At 34.4% G+C, this 19,306-nt stretch overlaps 1 protein-coding gene across 24 annotated transcripts in view; it reads left to right on the top strand.

Moving 5' to 3' along the window:
- Window positions 1-19,306, top strand: part of FIP1L1 (factor interacting with PAPOLA and CPSF1) — an 81,383-nt gene that overhangs the window by 26,074 nt on the left and 36,003 nt on the right. For 12 of the 24 annotated variants that reach the window (XM_019469863.2, XM_053901583.1, XM_053901580.1 and 9 more), the window contains 3 exons: window positions 6,002-6,109; window positions 16,143-16,236; window positions 18,371-18,527. In XM_019469863.2, the coding sequence (XP_019325408.1) occupies window positions 6,002-6,109; window positions 16,143-16,236; window positions 18,371-18,527 (359 nt within the window). The remainder of the gene's footprint in view (window positions 1-6,001; window positions 6,110-16,142; window positions 16,237-18,370; window positions 18,528-19,306) is intronic. The other 12 variants (XM_053901586.1, XM_053901579.1, XM_053901581.1 and 9 more) reach the window with 1 other exon arrangement.

Here is a 19,306-nt window from a genome sequence, read left to right as displayed (position 1 = left end):
CAATTGTAAGAAACAAATGTGCTGGCAAATGTCCTTTTAATTTAAACATGACAAATGGTTAGCCTGTTACCAGGAAAATGGTAAAGGATAAACTGAGACTAAGGAAGTTTGATGTTAGCAGTTTAATTTTGAGTTAGGTAAAGATGACTTAAATCAGGTATTTCTCTGGGCCTGAAACAAGTCAGTCACCAAGCTGTTACTCGTTCTCAGCCAGATCATTTACCTTTTGCGTTACTTGCTTAAATTTATTTTATACAGTTTTCTGGTTTTGTTATTCTGCAATTTTGAATTGCTATAAGAGATTATATTTTATAATATACAAATGCAGGAAGAGCCCATATGGGAACATGTGGTTTAGCCTTAAGATAAAGATTCTTGAAACTTTCAGCCAAAATTAAATGTCACAAAGCCATCTTGGATTTTGACTCTCTTCTCATCCTAACAGTTATTAGTCATGGACATTTTCAAATATTATTTAAATAAATGCAGTCTCATAAAATGTTTGGCTAAGAAGTTATGATAGCTGAGAAATACTGATTCCTTTATTATGTAGTCTTCTTTTGCTTTTTTTTTTTCCTATTTTAAAAGAGGTCACTCTTACTCATTGAGTTTATCGTGTTCTGCAGTAGAGAAGGATGTGAAGAGCTTGGACTCTAGAGCCAGACTTCTGGGGTTCAAATTCTGGCTCTGTTGCTTACTAGCTCTGTGTCCTTGAGCACATACCCTAATCTTGTTTTCATTTCCTGATCTGTAAAATGTAATAATAATAAGACATCCCTCACAGGGTAGTTATGTATATTAAATGACTTCATTTATGTGAAATATTCTGGAAAAATAATACAGAAGTAATACTCTATAGATATTTGCTAATAAACTATTTAGGAATTAGTAGCAGGACTGCCCCCTCCATCAACCAACCAACCAACCAACCAACCTACCAACCTTGGGCCAGATTTGTAGGGCATTGTACTGTTATACAGGCTTTGGCTTTTCCTATAAGTAAAGTAAATGGGGTGCCACTGTCAGAGTTTGTGCAGAGGAATGAAATTATCTACTGTAGGTTTCGTAAGTCTTCATTGCTTTATTTAAGATCAGACTACAGAGAGATTAAGGGCAGAAGCTGAGAAGCCAGTTAAGAGGTCGTAACAGTGATCTAGTCAAGAGATAATGGTAACTTGGACAAAGTGGTTGTGGTGCAGATGGTGAGGAGAAGACAGATATTGGATACATTTCAAAAGATGTAAAAGGTCTTTTACATCTGAAATAGAAGAGACTACGGGAGGAATGCTTTTTTTGGAGGGAGAAGACCAAGAGTTCAGTTTAGGATACACTAAAATTGAGTTGTCTATTAGACATATAAGTGGAAAATTTGCATAGGAAGTAGATCTATGGATCTGCAATAGAGGGAAAAGGTATGGGCCGGAGATAGAAATTTGGGAGTGATCAGTGTTTAAGTAGTATTTAAATGAAGTTGTGAAACTGAATTTGATTGTAAAAGAGGTAAGTATCCAAAGAAGTGGTAAGAGGGACAGAGCCTTGGGGCATTTCCTTGCAGGTCAGAAAAATAAGAATGAGGGAAGAGGAGATCCATACAGAAGAATTACTACTGACATAGGAAGAACACCCAGTGTAGTTTCAAAGTAGAAGAACAATTAACTACCAAATAATACTGATTGGCCAAGAAGAAGAGGGCTGAGGATGACTTTTGGATTTTATTTTAGTTACTTTTTTAAGATTTTATTTTTAAGTAATCTCTACACCCAATGTGGGACTTGACCTCACAACCCCAAGATCAAGAGTCGTATGCCCTACTGACAGAGCCAGTGAGGCGCCCTGGCTTTTGGATTTTAAAACATAAAAGTTGCTGGTCCTGACCAGGATCCTTTTTAGTGGTATAAGGTGAAGATTGAAAAAAGACTTTTTGGAATGGATTCAAGAGAGAATAGGAGAGGAATTAGAATGAGAAAATACGTATAACTTCTTGGAGAATTTTTTTCTTTTTACTTTTGAGAGGGGCAGAAAAATGGAACAGTATCTGAAGGGAAATGTGGGGTCAGGAGGCTGTTTTTTTCTAAAATGAAAATTACAGCATGCTTGTATACTTACGAGAATGAGTTACTAGAGGGGAAGTTGATGATTCAAGAAGCAAGAAGGGACAGTTGTTAGAACAATGTCCTTAAGATCAGAGGGGACGGGATATAATGGGGGGGGAAGGGAAGCGGCACAGTTAGCCTTAAAAAGGAGATGGGCAGTTCACTCAATAACAGGAGAGAAGGGGGGGTGGGTAGGTAAGATAATGATGGGAGTCGGTTTTTCCCAACAACACAGGATGCTGACTTACCTGGTGGATGTGAGGATGTAGAAGTGGGTGTTGAACATTTGACAAGAGGAGAAATTCTGAAATAGTCATTTAGAGGTGTGTGAATAAACTTAGGGGGAAATGAGTCAGATTGTAGCCAGTACTTGGAGGGAAGTGTGCTGTCAAAAGAAGACTTTTTTTTTCAAGATAAAAATTGCAACATTTTTATATGCTGGTGGGAATGAATTAGTAGAGCAAAAAAATTGACAAAGGGAGAGAGACTGTACATTTCCAACTTTTCTTGAAGTTGATGGTTATGTGTTTAAAATGAGACCAGTAGTCAGCTTGCTTGGATGTGTTTGTCTTGCCCTTGCCAGGTATTTGTATGTTTATGAAGACTAGCTAGAGTGGGATTTAATATGAGTTGTGGTTATACCAGGCAAATAATGACAAAGGTGCAAGGAAGGTGAGAGGGTCCTTGAGAAAGTGATTATAATGATGGACGGCCATGGACTGAAGGAGAGATGGAGAATAGTGGCAGGAAAGGGTCGGTAAAAAGGTAAAGAAATGACAGAAAAGTTAGTCGATCTATCACTACTACCAAAAAAAGTGGATAATTGCTACCATAACCTATAGAAACATACCCAACATGTCAATGTTGTCACTTTCTTGATACAGAGAACAATACCTGTTTTTCATTAAGAAAGTTTGTTTTCTGGGTTCCTCTTCACTTGATCAAAAGCACACTTTTGTTCATTGTGAAGTATTTCCCAAAATAAATACTTGTTTTTTTCTGTTTTGGTCTTTGTATTTATGGAGATTAGAAGGACCTGTGTGAAAGTAAAATTTTACTGACTTTAGGGAGTAGACAGGAATGCTATTTAAGACATAATAGAGACTGCCCAACAAATAGTAATGAGCTGTACTACTTACTGACCTAACCACTGTATTGCTTTTGTTTAAAATCTTCGATTGCCTTACTAATGTGTAGATGACTATTGGTATGTTTGCACAGAATTTTTTTAAATGGATCTTTGTACTTTATCAATGGAAATGCTGGGTTTCTAACTTTCTGTGTTGCCCAGCAAATTGGCATACTTAAGTAAAATGTTAATATTTAATATATCAGAACGTTTTCCTATATCTTTAAAATTTTTCATATTATGTCAAGAATGTACAGCTTGATAAATTTTCACAAACTGAACACTCATGAACATTGAATATTATTCACCCAAATTTATCATTTATTAACATTTTGCCATATTTGCTTTATAATTTGCCCAAAATATTTTCCTTTTTGAATCATTTGTTAATTGTAAACATCATTTTTTAAGAACAAGGACATTCTGTTATGTAATCTTAAAGTGAGAAAATCTTACAATGAGCCAGTATGTTAATATACAAGTCATAAATTTTGCTGATTATTTCAATGATGTCTTTAATGGCAGTTCTTTCCTTGATTTCGGGTTCAGTCCAGGGTCATTCTTTATAATTAACTCTTTTATCTCATTATTTTATCATCTGAGACAGTTTCTCAGACATTCTTTGTATTTGTTGACTCTGAATTTTGAAGAGTGCAGTCTGGTTGTTTTGTAAGTCATCTCCCTCAATCTGAGTTTGCCTGATGTTTCCTCTTTATTAGGTTCAGGTTTTGCTTTTTTGGGCAGGAAACTACATATGTGATGTTCTGTCCTCAGTGCATCAGCCTTGAGGTACATGATGTCATTTTCCCCATTTTTAGAGATGATAACTTTAATCACTTAGTTGTAATGGTGTTCTTTGGGTTTCTGCACTGCAAAGTTATTGTTTTTACTGTTTGTATTTAATAAATAATATGTGAGGAGATGGTAAATATCCTGTTTCTTTTTTAAACTTCCCAAACTTTAAAATCCCATTGTTGATTTTTGCTTTTTCCCGTTACTACTGTAATGACTGTAAAATACTGATTATCTAACTCTGTTATTTCTCTTACATTAATTAGCTGGCATTCTTCTTTAAAAATGGGCTTTCCCACCTCCTCCACTTATTTATTATCATCTAGACTCATTAATTTTTATTTTATATGTGAGAGAGTGTATTTGTTGCTTATAAATATGGTTTATTTGTATATGTAGTATATAAACTATATATACTACTTATATACTGTAATTCATATCGATGCTCAAATTGTTTCAGACTTGCTTCATGGGAGCCTCTTCAGAGTGGCTCCTGTGCCCTTTTGACATGTCCCCATCATGTTTTTTGTTTTGTTTTGTTTTGTTTTTGAGGATTTTTTTACTTTCTAGCTTTACCAAATGTTCCATGCTTATCTTGTACTTCCTCTGCCCCTCCTTGGGAGCAGCCAGGGACTTGAAAGCACCTTGATGACTTTTAATGGGAAATGATGATTAGAAACCAAGATCTTGGCACCAGTTATCCTCATTGCTGTTGGAGTGTCACTGTTTCTAGGCTTTTTCCGCACTCATGGCTGGGAGAAAACAGCCAATTTCAATATAAAATTGCCTTATGTATGAATTTAATCATTCATCCTTCTTTTACTTCACATTTGACATCACAGGTTTCTACTTCCCTTTCCTTAATCCAGATTACATCCCTGTTTTACCACATTGAGAACCTATTTCCCAACAATTTCAGTATATATACTCTTCGCTTCATCCTAAAATACACTCAGAACAGATTAGGACTTCTGCACTTACCATTACAAAAACCAAACCTATTAAATAGAATTCAAGATTTCTTTGGAATTCTTTTTTTTTTTTTTTTTTTTAAGATGAGAGTATGTAGTTAAAATAGTCAGAAGTTTCCTTTAGAGTGGTTATATTAATCACTTAAAGTATTACATTCATTGTTTCTGTTTGTATTCAATATTAGCTTTTCTTTTTCTCCATGTTTATTGACATTTTTTTTTTTGCCAATGTAAAACTTTGAAGAGAGTCCCAAGTACATTCTTTCCCCTGCTTCTTTCACTCCTGTTAATAATTAACTTCATTGTGTCTAGTTTCTAGTTTATTCTTCCTTTGTTTCTTTTTACAAAAATAAACAGATACATAAGCATACATTTTTTTCCTATAGAAAACTTTGCTATTGAAAGAGTGTCTTATTAGTCTTTTAAAGGACTGGCAAGAGTGTAAATAGCTGAACTTTCTATGGAGTATTGCACTAGGGATATAATTAACTTTCTTTAGAATGTTATTTTGAAAGTTACTTTGAAATGGAATTTTTATGAAATACATTTATTTAGTGTAGGTTTTTATAAGACACATCAGAGTGTTACTTTTAACTGCTACGCTAACAATATTTGTACCTATTGAAGAGTGTAGGGGAAAAAAATCTCAAAAGTTTTGAATAAGGTTTTGTGAAACCGTGGAAGTTTATGTCACTCATAAAAGCACAGAAATTTATTTCTTGATAATAACCTGATAAGCCCTTGGTTCTTTTCTTATTTCTGCATTTTGACATACTATTTTGAAAAAGATTTCTGAAAATATTCTAGAGTTACTAAAATGTTGATAACACGTTAATATTTAAATACCTACTAGTGATTTTAGTACCACAGAGACTTGAAGAAAATGATACGATAGGAACATGCTAAAGGACTTTAGAAAAAGCATGTCAAAAAAAAAGGAAAAAAAAAAAAGACAGAACAAGGGGGGTCAGAGACAACAATATGTAAGAAAAAACATAGAAAATTTATCTCACCAGAAACAGCACCTCCTCTCAGTCTCAGACAAGTACTGCCTCCAGAAAAGCCAATTCCAGCGTTGGGAAGTGGCAGGACCGATATGGGAGGGCCGAATCACCTGACCTAAGGTAAGGCTGTTTTTAAACATTGGCTACTCCCTGATGTTTAGGTCATCAGTGTTGTTTTGTTTATTACTAAGATGATAAATTTTGATTGGATTGTACCATATTTTTTCCCCCTCAATTATGCTTTTTTATTACAGAAATTGAGGGTTTTAAAAATCATGAGTCAGGCCCCATCAGCTCACACCTTCCCTCTTCTCTCTCTGACTTTTATACTACATTATAAATTGCGTGGAACCATCTAATAGCTCAATAAGCGTTTTTTTCCTCCCCACTGCTGCAGGTTTAATTCTTTCTCATATCACACCCTATTAAAAAATCGCTGGGTGTTTCTCTTTGTTGAATAAAATTTAGCCTTCTGAGCTAGTATTTAGAACCTGTAAAATTGAACTGCATTGAATCTTTCCAAACGTTTTATCTCAACTATAGTGCATAAAGCAGCCATTTCATTGAGTCTACCAGCTGTCTTAGGACGTGTTAGTATTTCCCTTATTGTTGCTATGCTTTTACTCCTGATCCCCCTCTGCAGAATTCTGGTCTGTATTCTAAATCTTACACTTACAAAGCGTGCACCTTTGGATGGATACTGCATACTCTCTGAGCCTGTAAAATGGGAATCATAATTTCTATCTGAAGGGATGTAGTAAGAAGCAGTTATGTCAGGGTATGACAGTGCATTGCCAATAGTAATCAATCTGAGCAATTACAGTTTGCTTGACTTAGAAATACAGAGTTAGATACCTCCCTCATTTACTATTTAAAGTTTTAAACAATGGTGTGGGGGTGGTATTTTGTTGGTTTTTGTTGTTCCAGCATTTTAAACTTTCTTCCTAGGCAGGTTGATGCTCTTACCTTAATGTGCTTTTAGTTATTTTCATTTATAAACTTTTAAATATGTAAGTTATGGTCAGATATCTTTGATCATAACACCTAAAAGAAAAGCAAAGGGAGGAAACAATCAAATTTTTATTTTTTCAGATTTCCTTTTCTTTGGGGACTCCATTATATATTCTTCATGAATAGTAAGAATTTCTAGTCAGCTTGGCTTTGATAGGATCTCTTGTTAGGAGAGAATAAGCTTAGTCATTCTCAAAAGTGGCTATTCATCTCAAAGTCAAAAATATTTTGACTTTTTTAAAGAATATCCAAAATGTAAGTATAGTAATTGATGCAGATAGAAATATATTACCTATATTCTTAGAATAGTATCAATTGCATGTGTTGCAGGTTATAGAATGAAAATTTGCATATCTTCCTGTTATTAAGTGCTTATTGACCTTTTTCATAGGATTATATGTTATTAATCTTAGGAGTTTTTTTCTGATGTTTGTTTATTTTGAGAGAGAGAGAGAGAGAGAGCGTGTGTGTGCACAGGTGGGCAGAGAGGGAGAGAAAAAATCCCAAGCAGGTGCTGACAGTGCATAGCCCAACCCAGGGCTTGATCTCATGAACCGTGAGATCATGACCCGAGCTGAAATCAAGAGTCGGATGCTTAACTGAGCCACTCTGGTGCCCCAGTCTTATTTTTTAAAACTGGCATTCTTGAAGAACCAGTAGAAATTTCAAAAGAGTTACTTTAAATAAAGAAAAGTTAGATCTGATCAGTGTGGCGTGGAGTCTATGAATCTTTTCACATTTACTATTTCTGTGAAATCCCATAGTGTAAGAAGAGTGCTGCTAATATAATTTCTGTATAATAACAAACTTGGTTATTATAGCACACAGTGCATAGAGAAACTCTAGATTTATACTTATTTAACCTGGTCAGCAATCTTGGCAGTCTGCTTACTGATCCCCAAAAGGCCAGATGATAAGAGCTTTAATTTTCATCATTGTACTATTGAAACGAATCAGTAGCCATCTTTGTATATAAAGAATAGCTGTATTCTTAAACTTAACAGCAGTTTCATGGCATAAGTACTGGATTTGGGTATTAGGTTTAGTTTTGTGCCTGTGTGAATTTAGGAAAGTTCCCTAAAATCTCTAGGCCTCTGTGTCTACATTTTTAATATGACAGGGCTAGACTGTGTTATCAGGAAGGTCCCTTTTAATCATGAAATTCTTTTTTTCTGGCTAGTCCCTGGTTTACATGGAAAAGGAGATCTAAGAAAGTAGGAAATCTCCCCAAATTTATGGCTAATTAAGAGGCAAAGTCAGGGCTAGAATCCCTGGTTTTCTGCCTTTTAATACTTGCAATTCAGGCAGCTTGATTTTCATAAGCAAAGGCATAGATATAGTTAAGTCACTTAGTTTTAGTGTAATTTAAAACTTTGCTTTTGTTTCTTTTGCTACTTTAGTATCTAAAATTCCTTTTATATCAGTCATTTGACAGAATGTTTTGCTTAAAATAGTTGTACTTTTGATATAATGGTTTATTAAGATAAGTAGTTTATAGAGAAAATAATAGTTCTCATATCTGAAATAATACAGTTCAGTGTTTATACTTTTACTTGCCCACCCCCACCCCCCAATAAAAGATGCTTTGGAAACACAGAAAAATCCCATTCTGACTCTGTGATCAGTCTTAGGGAATATAGGTAATAGGAAATTTGACACTATTTTCACTACATGTTTTGTGCCTTTGAAAATTCAAAAGAAAAAAAAACTCTAGTTAAAGCTACTGCTCTCCTTTTGAATGGTGTATGTGTGTATGTATATATATGTACACATACATACACACACTTTACAGCATAAGATAAAAAAATGAGATTCTACCCGTTGTAGTTAGTGTAACTGAGGAATGTGTTTTGCTTTGTTTTGTTTTTGAAACATGGCATAAATCTCTTTGTAAGAGCACTTAAACGATGATTGAAATCCTTTTTATAAGTTACTGTATTTGGAGGCTCAGGACTTCTTATCTCACATATATTCCTGTTAATACAGTATTTTTCCAACTTTGGTTAATAGTAGTCTTCATAACTGTATGTAGCAAGGGCATTTTGTTGGGTGTGAGTTTTGTTTTATAAATTAAAATTTGTGACACTTATTAGGCCAGCTAGAAGAATGAAGCAGTTTTAATGAACACAGAAAATTGAAATTGGCAATAAGGATGATTGCTGTAATCTTATCCTAATGTCCAGTTTGTGTGTTTTGTTTTCATTTTATAATATTAAAATCTGTTAGGTAAGTAGTTGCATATTCTAGGTTGTCTTAGCTCGTTTTTTCATATCATGGCTTTTTAACTGATTCAGACTCTTGAAAGAGGAAAAGTAAAAATTGCTTAATGCAGAATTACTAAAATATTTAAACCTTGCACTTCTTACAATAGTCAAACATAAAATGTACAATAAAACTGAATGTTAAATGGACATTCAGTCTAAGATTGACCTCTTCATTTGTTCTTGCACTGCTTATTATGTCTTGGTGAAATAATGTACTGGAAAGACGTACCTGTACCTTCATGGCATTTGAGCACTTTGAATGTGTATTGCTTGTATTATGTAGCTTGTAAGTTTATGTGATTGGACATATGAAGGCTTTTATTTTTAAAAATCCCCTGTAGAATATCTTTCCCTACATTTAAAAAATAAAATTAAACATAAATATGGTAGGGAAAGCTTTATTATTTCAAGCTCTGCACAAAAGTGAGTAAATTTGGCTTTCCTAATGAACACATTTATGTGCTCTACTGAGTCAAAGTTTAGCGTAGTTCATCTTTAAGCGTTCAAAGTCTTTGTTTTTAAGATAGCTTGAAAAGTAACAACGTTTTAAGAATTCAGTCCCCAGAGAATTAGCATGGAAAACACTTAGTAGAAGAAGTAGAATTTGGAGTCATACCTGAGCCTGAATCTTGGTGCGGCACTTTACTCACAAAAGAGCCTTTTTCCACAGCTGTGAAAATGAAACTAATTGGACTTATACCAAGTACTTGTGTATTAAATGGCTTCTAAGGCTGCAAAAGAACCTGTTGCGGGGCACCCAATAATGTTAGTTCCTTTTGCATCTCTGCTCCCACTGTAGTCTCTTTCACTGTAGTACTGTTAGACAATAAATTATGTGCTCTGAAAACAGTTTTAAATTCTCTAATTTTTATTTTGAACATACATTATTTTTCAACACAGGATGTTTGATTAATCTTCACTTGAAAAATAGATTACATTTTCTTCATAAACTGTATATGCTTTAGAGAAGATTATTCTTGTAACGGTTGGAAAAAGTATTGAAGTAGTACTGTGTGAGTCCACGAAACTCACAATATCAGTATAAAAATATATATGCAACAAATGATAGTCTTGCCTTAATTATCAGGCCTTGGTCAGTGCGACTTTATATTTATTCAGTAATAAGGAGATAAGTATTGGTTTTTATCAACTATAAATTCTTTCTAGAGAGAATACAATGTAAGTGTCTTCCTTGGGCATGTCTTTAGTTGTGGTCCTCAACTTTGGCTATGTGTTGGAATTACCTAGGGAGCTTCAAAAAAATTATGGATGCTTAAGCCCTAGAGACGAAATTAAATTGTCTGGTATGTACTCTGGGCATTGGGATTCTTGAAAGCTCCCAAGGGCGCCTGGGTGGCTCAGTCAGTTAAGCATCTAACTTCAGCTCAGGTCATGATCTTGCATTTCGTGGATTCGAGCTCTGCATTGGGCTCTGCTGACAGCTAAGAACCTGGAGCCTGCTTCAGATTCTGTGTCTCCCTCTCTCTCTCTGCCCCTCCCCAACTCGTGCTCTGTCTCTCTCTCTCTCAAAAATAAACATTAAAAAAAAATGAAAAAAAAAAAACTCCCGGATGATTCTGATGTGTAGGAAACATTGAGAACCATTGATTGAGAGATCGGATTCTGGCTTGACATAAAGATTAAAATGAAATGTTTAGTGACCACCTTGGAATTTGAGGTAAAATGATAGAGTTTGCTTTGATGGGCACTAACATTTGCATTGCATTTTACAACCTCATAGAACTTTCTTTTTTGTGAGTCTCATTTAATTTATTATATTTTGCCTCTTTGAAAGTCTTTTTGTTGGTAACCAGTATCAAAGGTATATCATGCTTTTTCTTTTGCATATAGATTGGTAGATAGTATATTTGTAAAATTGGAAATTGGAATCCTGCAAATATTATTTTCCTCTTATGTTATTCCCTCCATTTAAAATGTCCTCCCTTCCCCATCCTGTGTGGCTAAATTCATTCCTCATGTCTTTCAATGCTTCTCTTTCCTAAAGTAGCTTAAAAGATGTTATACCAGGGTGCCTGGCTGGCTCCGTTGCTATGTGTCCGACTCTTGGTTTTGGCTCAAGTCATGATCTCATGGTTTGTGAGTTTGAGCCCCACATCAGGCTCTGTGCTGACAGTGAGGAGCCAGCTTGGGATTTTCTCTCTCTCTCTCCCTCTCTCCCTCTCTCCCTCTCTCCCTCTCTCCCTCTCTCCCTCTCTCCCTGTCTCTCCCCCACCCCCTGTGCTTGCTCGCTCTCTCTCTCTCTCTCTCTCTCTCTCAAAATAAACTAAAACAAAACAAAAAACTCGTAAAATAAAAAAGATGTTATACCAACTTCCATGCAAAACTGTTATAGCCATCTTTTTAGATGTTTGACCTGAGTTAGGCAATCATACTACTGCATGTGTCTTAACTTGGGAATATGAAACTGTCACATCTACGTTTTTTCCTAGAGAATGCATTCATGAATTATTGCTCCTCAGTTCTTATTAGAAGTTCTATTGTGAGAAGGCAACATTCATGGGTTTCTCAAGGACATGATTCATTTATTCTTTTAGAGTAGTGGTTCTGTACTTAAAGCAGTAACCTCTTTGAAAATTTCCTGCAAACTGTGGACTCTTGACTGAAAAATGCATTTGTACACATGCATATATTTAAGTTCAGGATCCTCTTGGTCCCTCAGTATCCCATGTATGCTAGGTAAGGACCCTTGCTCAAAAGTACAGTTAAATCTTTAGATAAAGCCTGCATCAAAAGGGCTATGTACTCAGACCACGTGGTTTTACTCTCCCTGATTTGAATTGCTTTTATTGGATCGTACATTGTTATGCTTCACTCGATATTGAGGAACATTTTGAGAAACGGTTCTGTGAAATTCACTTATGTTTTCATTGTAGTAATTGGAGACTTTGTCCCTATTTCAGTTTTTCACAGCATGAGATTGCAGTCCATTAGTGGGGTGTGAAATGAATTTTGTGGTCTCAACCACCAAATATTTCTGGGGTTTGTATTGTTTTTTGTGTGTGTGTGATATTTAATACTAATAATTCGTATTTGATTTTAATGTTACTCTTTCCTTTTTAATAAGTGTAAGTATTATTTCATGAAGCTTTTAGTTTTTTATATGTGTTTACTGGATTACTGTGTAAAATGTGTTTCTTAAATATATTTTGGGGTCAAAAAAGTTTGAAAACTGTACTCTATCATACTTTCTCTTAACATGGACTCAGGAGAAATTTTTTTTCTCTTTATTCTCTTCTGTAAAGTGGGAATAATAATAATAATAATTGCTACTTCATAGGGAAGTAGTGAAGAGTAAATGTATCTAAAGTGCTTAGAACAGTGCTTCCTAGCACATTGTAGGTGGTGCTCTTGTTACTGGGAAGAGCAGTCTTCAGAGTTAATGCTTTGTTTTTATCTTACATTAAAAGACTTGTTATTAAAGATGTCCTTTATTTTGGCTGGTAAAAAATGAGAAGCTCAGAGATAAATTTGTGGCAAAAGATTAATAATTAATTCTTTGTCTTCCCTGGGCCCTAATTCTGTCACTTTAAAAATTTTGTTTTATCTTTGTAAGCAGTTTATGTCAGAATCATCAAAATACGCCATTTTAATTTTAATTTAATTCCATTATAATTTCAGAGATATTTTCATTTTCACGAAAGATAGAGGCTCTTGTGAACATCCACTGCCTGTATTAAGCTTGTAGATTAATGAAACTTCAGATCTCCATCATGGTTAGTTTCTGTCTCTCTTTAGCTATATGGTTTAGTCCAACACAGAAGAGAATCTTGGTAGCTATATTAGCTATCTGCCTTACTGAACAAACGTGTAAGCCCAGTTAAACTTGTGCTATGTGGAAGCAGCGCTTTCAACAATAGCCAAATTATGGAACGAGCCTAAATGCCCATCAGCTGACAAATGGATAAAGAAGATGTGGTTTATATATACAATGGAATACTACTTGGCAATGAGAAAGAATGAAATCTGGCATTTGTAGCAACGTGGATGGAACTGGAAGGTATTATGCTAAGTGAAATAAGTCAGTCAGAGAAAGACAGATACCATATGTTTTCACTCATATGTGGATCTGGAGAAACTTAACAGAAGACCGTGGGGGAGGGAAAGGGGGAAAAAATAGTTACAAACAGAGAGGGAGGGAGACAAACCATGAAAGACTCTTAAATACAGAGAATAAACTGAGGATTGATGGGGGGGATGGTGGGGGAGAGGGGAAAATGGGTGATGGGCATTGAGGAGGGTACTTATTGGGATGAGCATTGGGTGTTGTATGTAAGCAACGAACCATGGGAATCTACTCCCAAAACCAAGAGCACACTGTACACATTGTGTATTAGCCAATTTGACAATAAGTTACATTAAAAAAAAGTTAAAAAAGATAAACTTGTGCTATGTGGAAACTCAAGTTATAATAGATCCTCATAGTAAAGCTCTACTAAATCTTTTTATGCATTGAAATAGAAATGTGTCATTAAAAATTTTCAGAATAATATAGTTCAGTGTCATTTTTTCATAATGTGACATCAGAATAACATTGGATAGTTAATCATGTCTGTTAAATATTATGTGCTGTTTGTTACTTCGGTATATGCTTATGCATTTGTCCTAAAATATTTCTGAACAAAATGGTAAACTTCACATTTCTAAGATATATCAGTCTGTGTGGTAAAAATGCCTGGGTAAAGAGGTATTGTTGTGGAAATAATGTGTAAGAAATTGTAGTTTTCTGGATTTCTTTTAGTGATGGACATTTGTTAAGGCTAATTTTCCACGTGTGTTTTTAGAAACTTAGTATTTGCCATTTTGAATCTTCAGTAATTCACTTAAAGCTGAAAAAATTAGATTGACCATATTTAAGATAAACTTTAAGAAGTGAGTACTCTCATGTGTCCCAGAATTTTTGAAAGCAGAAGTCTTTACAAATCCATGGTATATAGAAAGACATTAGAGTGTTAGATCTAGATTTAAGTTTTCCTACTTCAGCAGTTTGGAGAAGTTGAAAATCCAAACAAACGTGTGAGAATTTGTTCTTCAGGTGGAATAAGTTTTAGAAGGGAGAATCCAGCAATCGGGAATAGAAAAGAGTGGAAAAGGAAATAGTAGAGGTAAAGATTTTTACAATGAAACCTTGGTAGCAATAAATGGTGAAGGGAAATTCTGGCCTCAGAATATGCACCTGTATCTGTTGGGATGTTGGAATCTGAGTTGTGTGTGGATATTAGAGGGCTGATGGCATCTGTTTTGATACAAAGTTACAGTGGTCATAGCTTTGTAATTAAGTTTTAGGGGAAAAAATTGGAGAGATACTTGTTTTATGTCTGAGATATTTGGATTTTTTCTAATGTGTGAATGTTAGGATAGTTTCCAGCTATATTGAAGGGGTACAAGTTAAGTAAATAAAATCACTTTCGCTCCTTGAGATCATGAAGAAATCCGGAAAGTCAATGACCTGGGCATAAAATCAGAAAAGCTTGAACTTTTTAAAAATTATATTAGAATTATATAGAATAGAAGTTCGAAGTGGGCAAGATGATAAGTAGGAGCTGACTATGTAGTTGAAGACATTTCAGATGCCATTATATACTGTTTCTAGGGTCTTTGTTTTTGTGAGCACATAATCATGGGGCGTCTCAAGGTTCCCTTGAGGCAAACTTTCACCAGTGTTGGTTTTCAGAAGTCTTAAATTTCTCAAAAGCCAGTTATCTTGCTAGAAGGCAGTGTAGCTCAAGGGAAGGGATCTGTATGTAGGCTTTGGAATCAGAAAGACTCAGATTTGAAAGTTGAGTTTTGCCATTTAGTTATTACTGATGCCAGTGACCTCCCCGTGGGCCCTGGCTTTAACATCTCTAACACAATTATACGGTAATTCAGTAAGTGCAGACTTTTATTGTGAGGTTTAGGTATGATGTGTAGACATTTGGCAAATGGTAGCTGCTGTTAGTCATTTTGGGAACCTAACTGTTGTGACTGTGGAAAGATCCATGGTACTTGGTTGTTTTACTTCTACAAAGTTTTAAAGGCAGAATTGTTCAGAACTAAAGTAGAGATGAAGAGAAATTCATCTAATTTGCATCCATTGTTCATTGCCTCTTCCTACAAGTGATTTCTGTAACTTGTTAAGCATATATACTTTCATAAAATCCTTAACTACTAACTAAATGGCTTTTAACCTTATTTTTTAAAATTTAACTTACTTGCTTTTCCTAGATAAATTTATAGCATCATTTTCTGGTAGACTGTTTTTAATGTATTCATATACTTCTTTAATGGATTATAAATACAACTGGAGGTGGAGTAGGCATTTAAATATTTAATTTTTTCTATTTAAAGGCAAGTTATCAGAAATGGAAAACTGGATCCCATTGTATGCTTTCTAATGCTTGGAATAAATCACTAAGGAAAATACAGTGTGTATCAAAATGAGCATTATTTCATTTCAAGTCTTCTGGGGGAATTTTTAAGTTTCTGTAATAGAACTATGATACGTGTTACAATTACAGTGGCCAAAAAAATTTTATTTCCATTTGCTTAGCATTTGCTACCTGATTCAGTTCCACAAAGATAAATTCAGTTGGAAACTGTTAAAAAAGTAAATTTAAAAGAAAATCTGTGAATTTAACATGATCGTCATTGGGTATATAGGTTCCAGCTTACTAAATAAAGCTTAGTCTTTATGACAGTATGAAATAGTGAGATCTAATTAACTTAGTGAAGTTTTTTTCAATGTGTACTATCCTCTGATTTTATTTTATAAAGTACATTGCAAAAGGTTTTAGACTTTATTTCTCACTTAATATTTGTGTTATTTTTCAAACATCTAATTAGGTGAAACTGAATTGATTTCAATTTCTATGTTACAGGAGATTACCTGGGGCAATCGATGTTATTGGTCAGACTATAACAATTAGCCGAGTAGAAGGAAGACGACGGGCAAACGAAAACAGCAACATACAGGTTTCGTATTTTAAAAATTAATTAATTTTGAAACTGAAGAATTACATCCATGTTCTAATTTAATTATTCGATATACATTTATAGTGCAATGTTATATGTTAGGTATTTTAGATTTAAAATATGGAATTAATCACTTTTATTACAAAAGCTATTCTATTTAGAAGTTATTACCTTTAGATCTTTTTCAGTAAGATTTCTTTCTCTTTTTTTTTTTTTTTTTTGCTGTAAGCATAATATATAGGCTAATTGGACTAAAAAAGGGAAATATTGGAAAAGTTTAAAGAAGGAAATAAAACTACCAATAATTCTAGCATCTAAAGATAACCACTCTTAACACTCTGGTACTTACTTCTCTTTGTCACCAAGCAAGATTATGATATACTATTATGATTCTTTTTTGTGTATCCTTTAAAAAAAATTATCATTTGCATTTTTCCATATTCTTAAAAATATGTAAAATTTCTTTATGATAGTTTCATTGTACGGACATACATAATTTATTAAATGTGACATTTTGGGGGGAAGTAGATTTTCTTTGTTTTCAAGTGAAATAATGAAAGGAGATGAGTTATTAGTAACTTGGATAATTCAAGTTAGAACTTTAGTAACAGATTTTCAGCTATTAGCTTGATCATACGTTTTTAAAAATTATTTCCTTTTTATCAGTGCTTTAAAAAATGTCAAAGTGTTTTGATCCTCATTACTTTTAATAAATTAATCTTGTTTTTAGCATGCTTGAGGGTAAATCATTTCTAAGCTGGTAGATAGTTCTCTCTTCTTTTCCCCACCATTAAAATGCCTGGATTTCTTAGAATAATTCTGTTCCCTACTTTAAAAAATAGCTTATCAGCATAAGTGTTACAAAAATTGCTATACTTAAAAATGAAGAAGTTAATGAAAAGAGGGATTATGTTTAAAAGATACCCTTCAGCCAGCAAGGATTTTTAGAAGTGTACATTAAAAGCACATTATGTTGTCTGTTTCTGCTGTTTTCTTAAATGTGTTTGCACATCAGAATCCCTCAGGGAGGCCTGACAAAAATCCAGATTTCTGTGTGTCACTCCTGTAGGTTTGCTGCCTGTCCCTTACCTTTTTACACAAATCACTATTTTGTAAACACTTCCACTTTTCAAGTATGAACCCTTGTTCTTAAATTTACAAGGCTCACATGAAAAAGTTATTTATATATCGGGCTGCCTATTATTTGCACCCTGTTAATGCATACCACCTGCTGATAGGCCCTGGTACAGTGAAGATCTCTTCTGTTGCCATGTTGATTTCTTAATGCTACTATCTGTGACTAATGATTACATTGCCTTAATGCGAGTACAGTAACTTGGTTGGGTAACAAAGATAATACTTATTACATTATATTTATAAAGTACTTAATTTAGGGGCGCCTGGGTGGCTCAGTCGGTTAAACATCCGACTTCAGCTCAGGTCACCATCTCACAGTCCGTGAGTTCGAGCCCCGCGTCAGGCTCTGGGCTGATGGCTCAGAGCCTGGAGCCTGCTTCCGATTCTGTGTCTCCCTCTCTCTCTGCCCCTCCTCCGTTCATGCTCTGTCTCTTTCTGTCCCAAAAATAAATAAACGTTAAAAAAAAAAAAAAAATTTAAAGTACTTAATTTATGAATACTCTCATTGAGAATGTTTTTATTCTTTTCTGAAGTTTTTTTTAATGCTTATTTTTGAGAGAGAGGGACAGAGAGGGCGTGAGCAGGGGAGGGGCATAGAGAGAGGGAGACAGAATCCAAAGCAGGCTCCAGGCCCTGAGCTGTCGGCACAGAGCCTGACATGGGGCTCAAATTCATGAACCATGAGATCATGACCTGATCTGAAGTTGGACGCTTAATTGACTGAGCCACCCAGGCGCCCCAGAATGTTTTTATTCTTACTAAGTTTTTTTGGTAATGATTTAATCATTTATTCCAGGCTTTATGTGGACATCTTAAATAGTGTGTGTGAGTATATACTCACATCTGTACACATACACATAAATCACAGACATGGAAAATTTGCTTCAAAATATGTGTTATGTGAATAAAACTTTTTACTTTGTTTCTTAAGTGAAATAAATTTACTGAGTTTTTAATCTTAGATATGTTTTTAAAATTAACTATATTTTAATTTTAGGTCCTTTCTGAAAGATCTGCTACTGAAGTAGACAACAATTTTAGCAAACCACCTCCATTTTTCCCTCCAGGAGCTCCTCCCACCCACCTTCCACCTCCTCCATTTCTTCCACCTCCTCCAACTGTCAGCACTGCTCCACCTCTGATTCCACCACCAGGTAAATAGTAAATAAGACATTTGATTTTGAGAGAAAAATAACCATGAGTGTTTCTTCTATTTTGAATTCTAATAATTAAAATATATATTTGAAAATAAAGTCTTCACTGATTGCACTGCATTATAATTAATAGATAGGAAACTTATGTTAAATCTTCAATAGATTCGGAGTGAAAACAAATCTGTATGTGCTATGTCAGCACAGCAAAGAATATACTAATAGAGAAGACTGGACAGATATGAAAATTGTGATCCAAGGTATGATAGTGATCACTAAAATTGCTAATTGTATACATAGCTTATGTATACATTAACCATGTTAACTTGTTCTGAAAAGGTTTAAAGATACTTTCAGAATTGGAGTAGGTTCAAAAAAATATATCCTGTGAAGAGATTGAAGTGAAAATCTCTGGTCGTTTTTTTGTATCCTGATTTCCTTTTAGTAGACCTCTTCTGGGTGCCAGATACCTGGTATTTACTTCTTTTAAAAAGTCAGAAAATTAGTTTTATCATATTTGAGCCACTTTGATTATTTGTGTAATCGGTGGCAATAGAAAAAAATTCATGAATAATCCCCAGATTTTTAGATTTTCAACCTTACATCCAGTGGCATTTGTTATTTTATTTCCATTAAGCTTCTGGTATTTATTCCCCTTAATCAGTTTTGGATGAAACAGCAAGACTGATTGAGATAATAATTACTTTCTTCCTAGGGAGAATACCAGCAGTAAATGATAAAAACTAGCTCCTGCTCATAATTATAACTACATATGTGAGATA

This window comes from Panthera pardus, unplaced genomic scaffold (genome assembly GCF_024362965.1).
Source record: "Panthera pardus isolate Hobbes unplaced genomic scaffold, ASM2436296v1 HiC_scaffold_13, whole genome shotgun sequence".
NCBI lineage: Eukaryota > Metazoa > Chordata > Mammalia > Carnivora > Felidae > Panthera > Panthera pardus.
The sequence above is the reverse complement of the archived record's forward strand: the minus strand, read 5'-3'. Positions and strand labels throughout refer to the sequence as shown.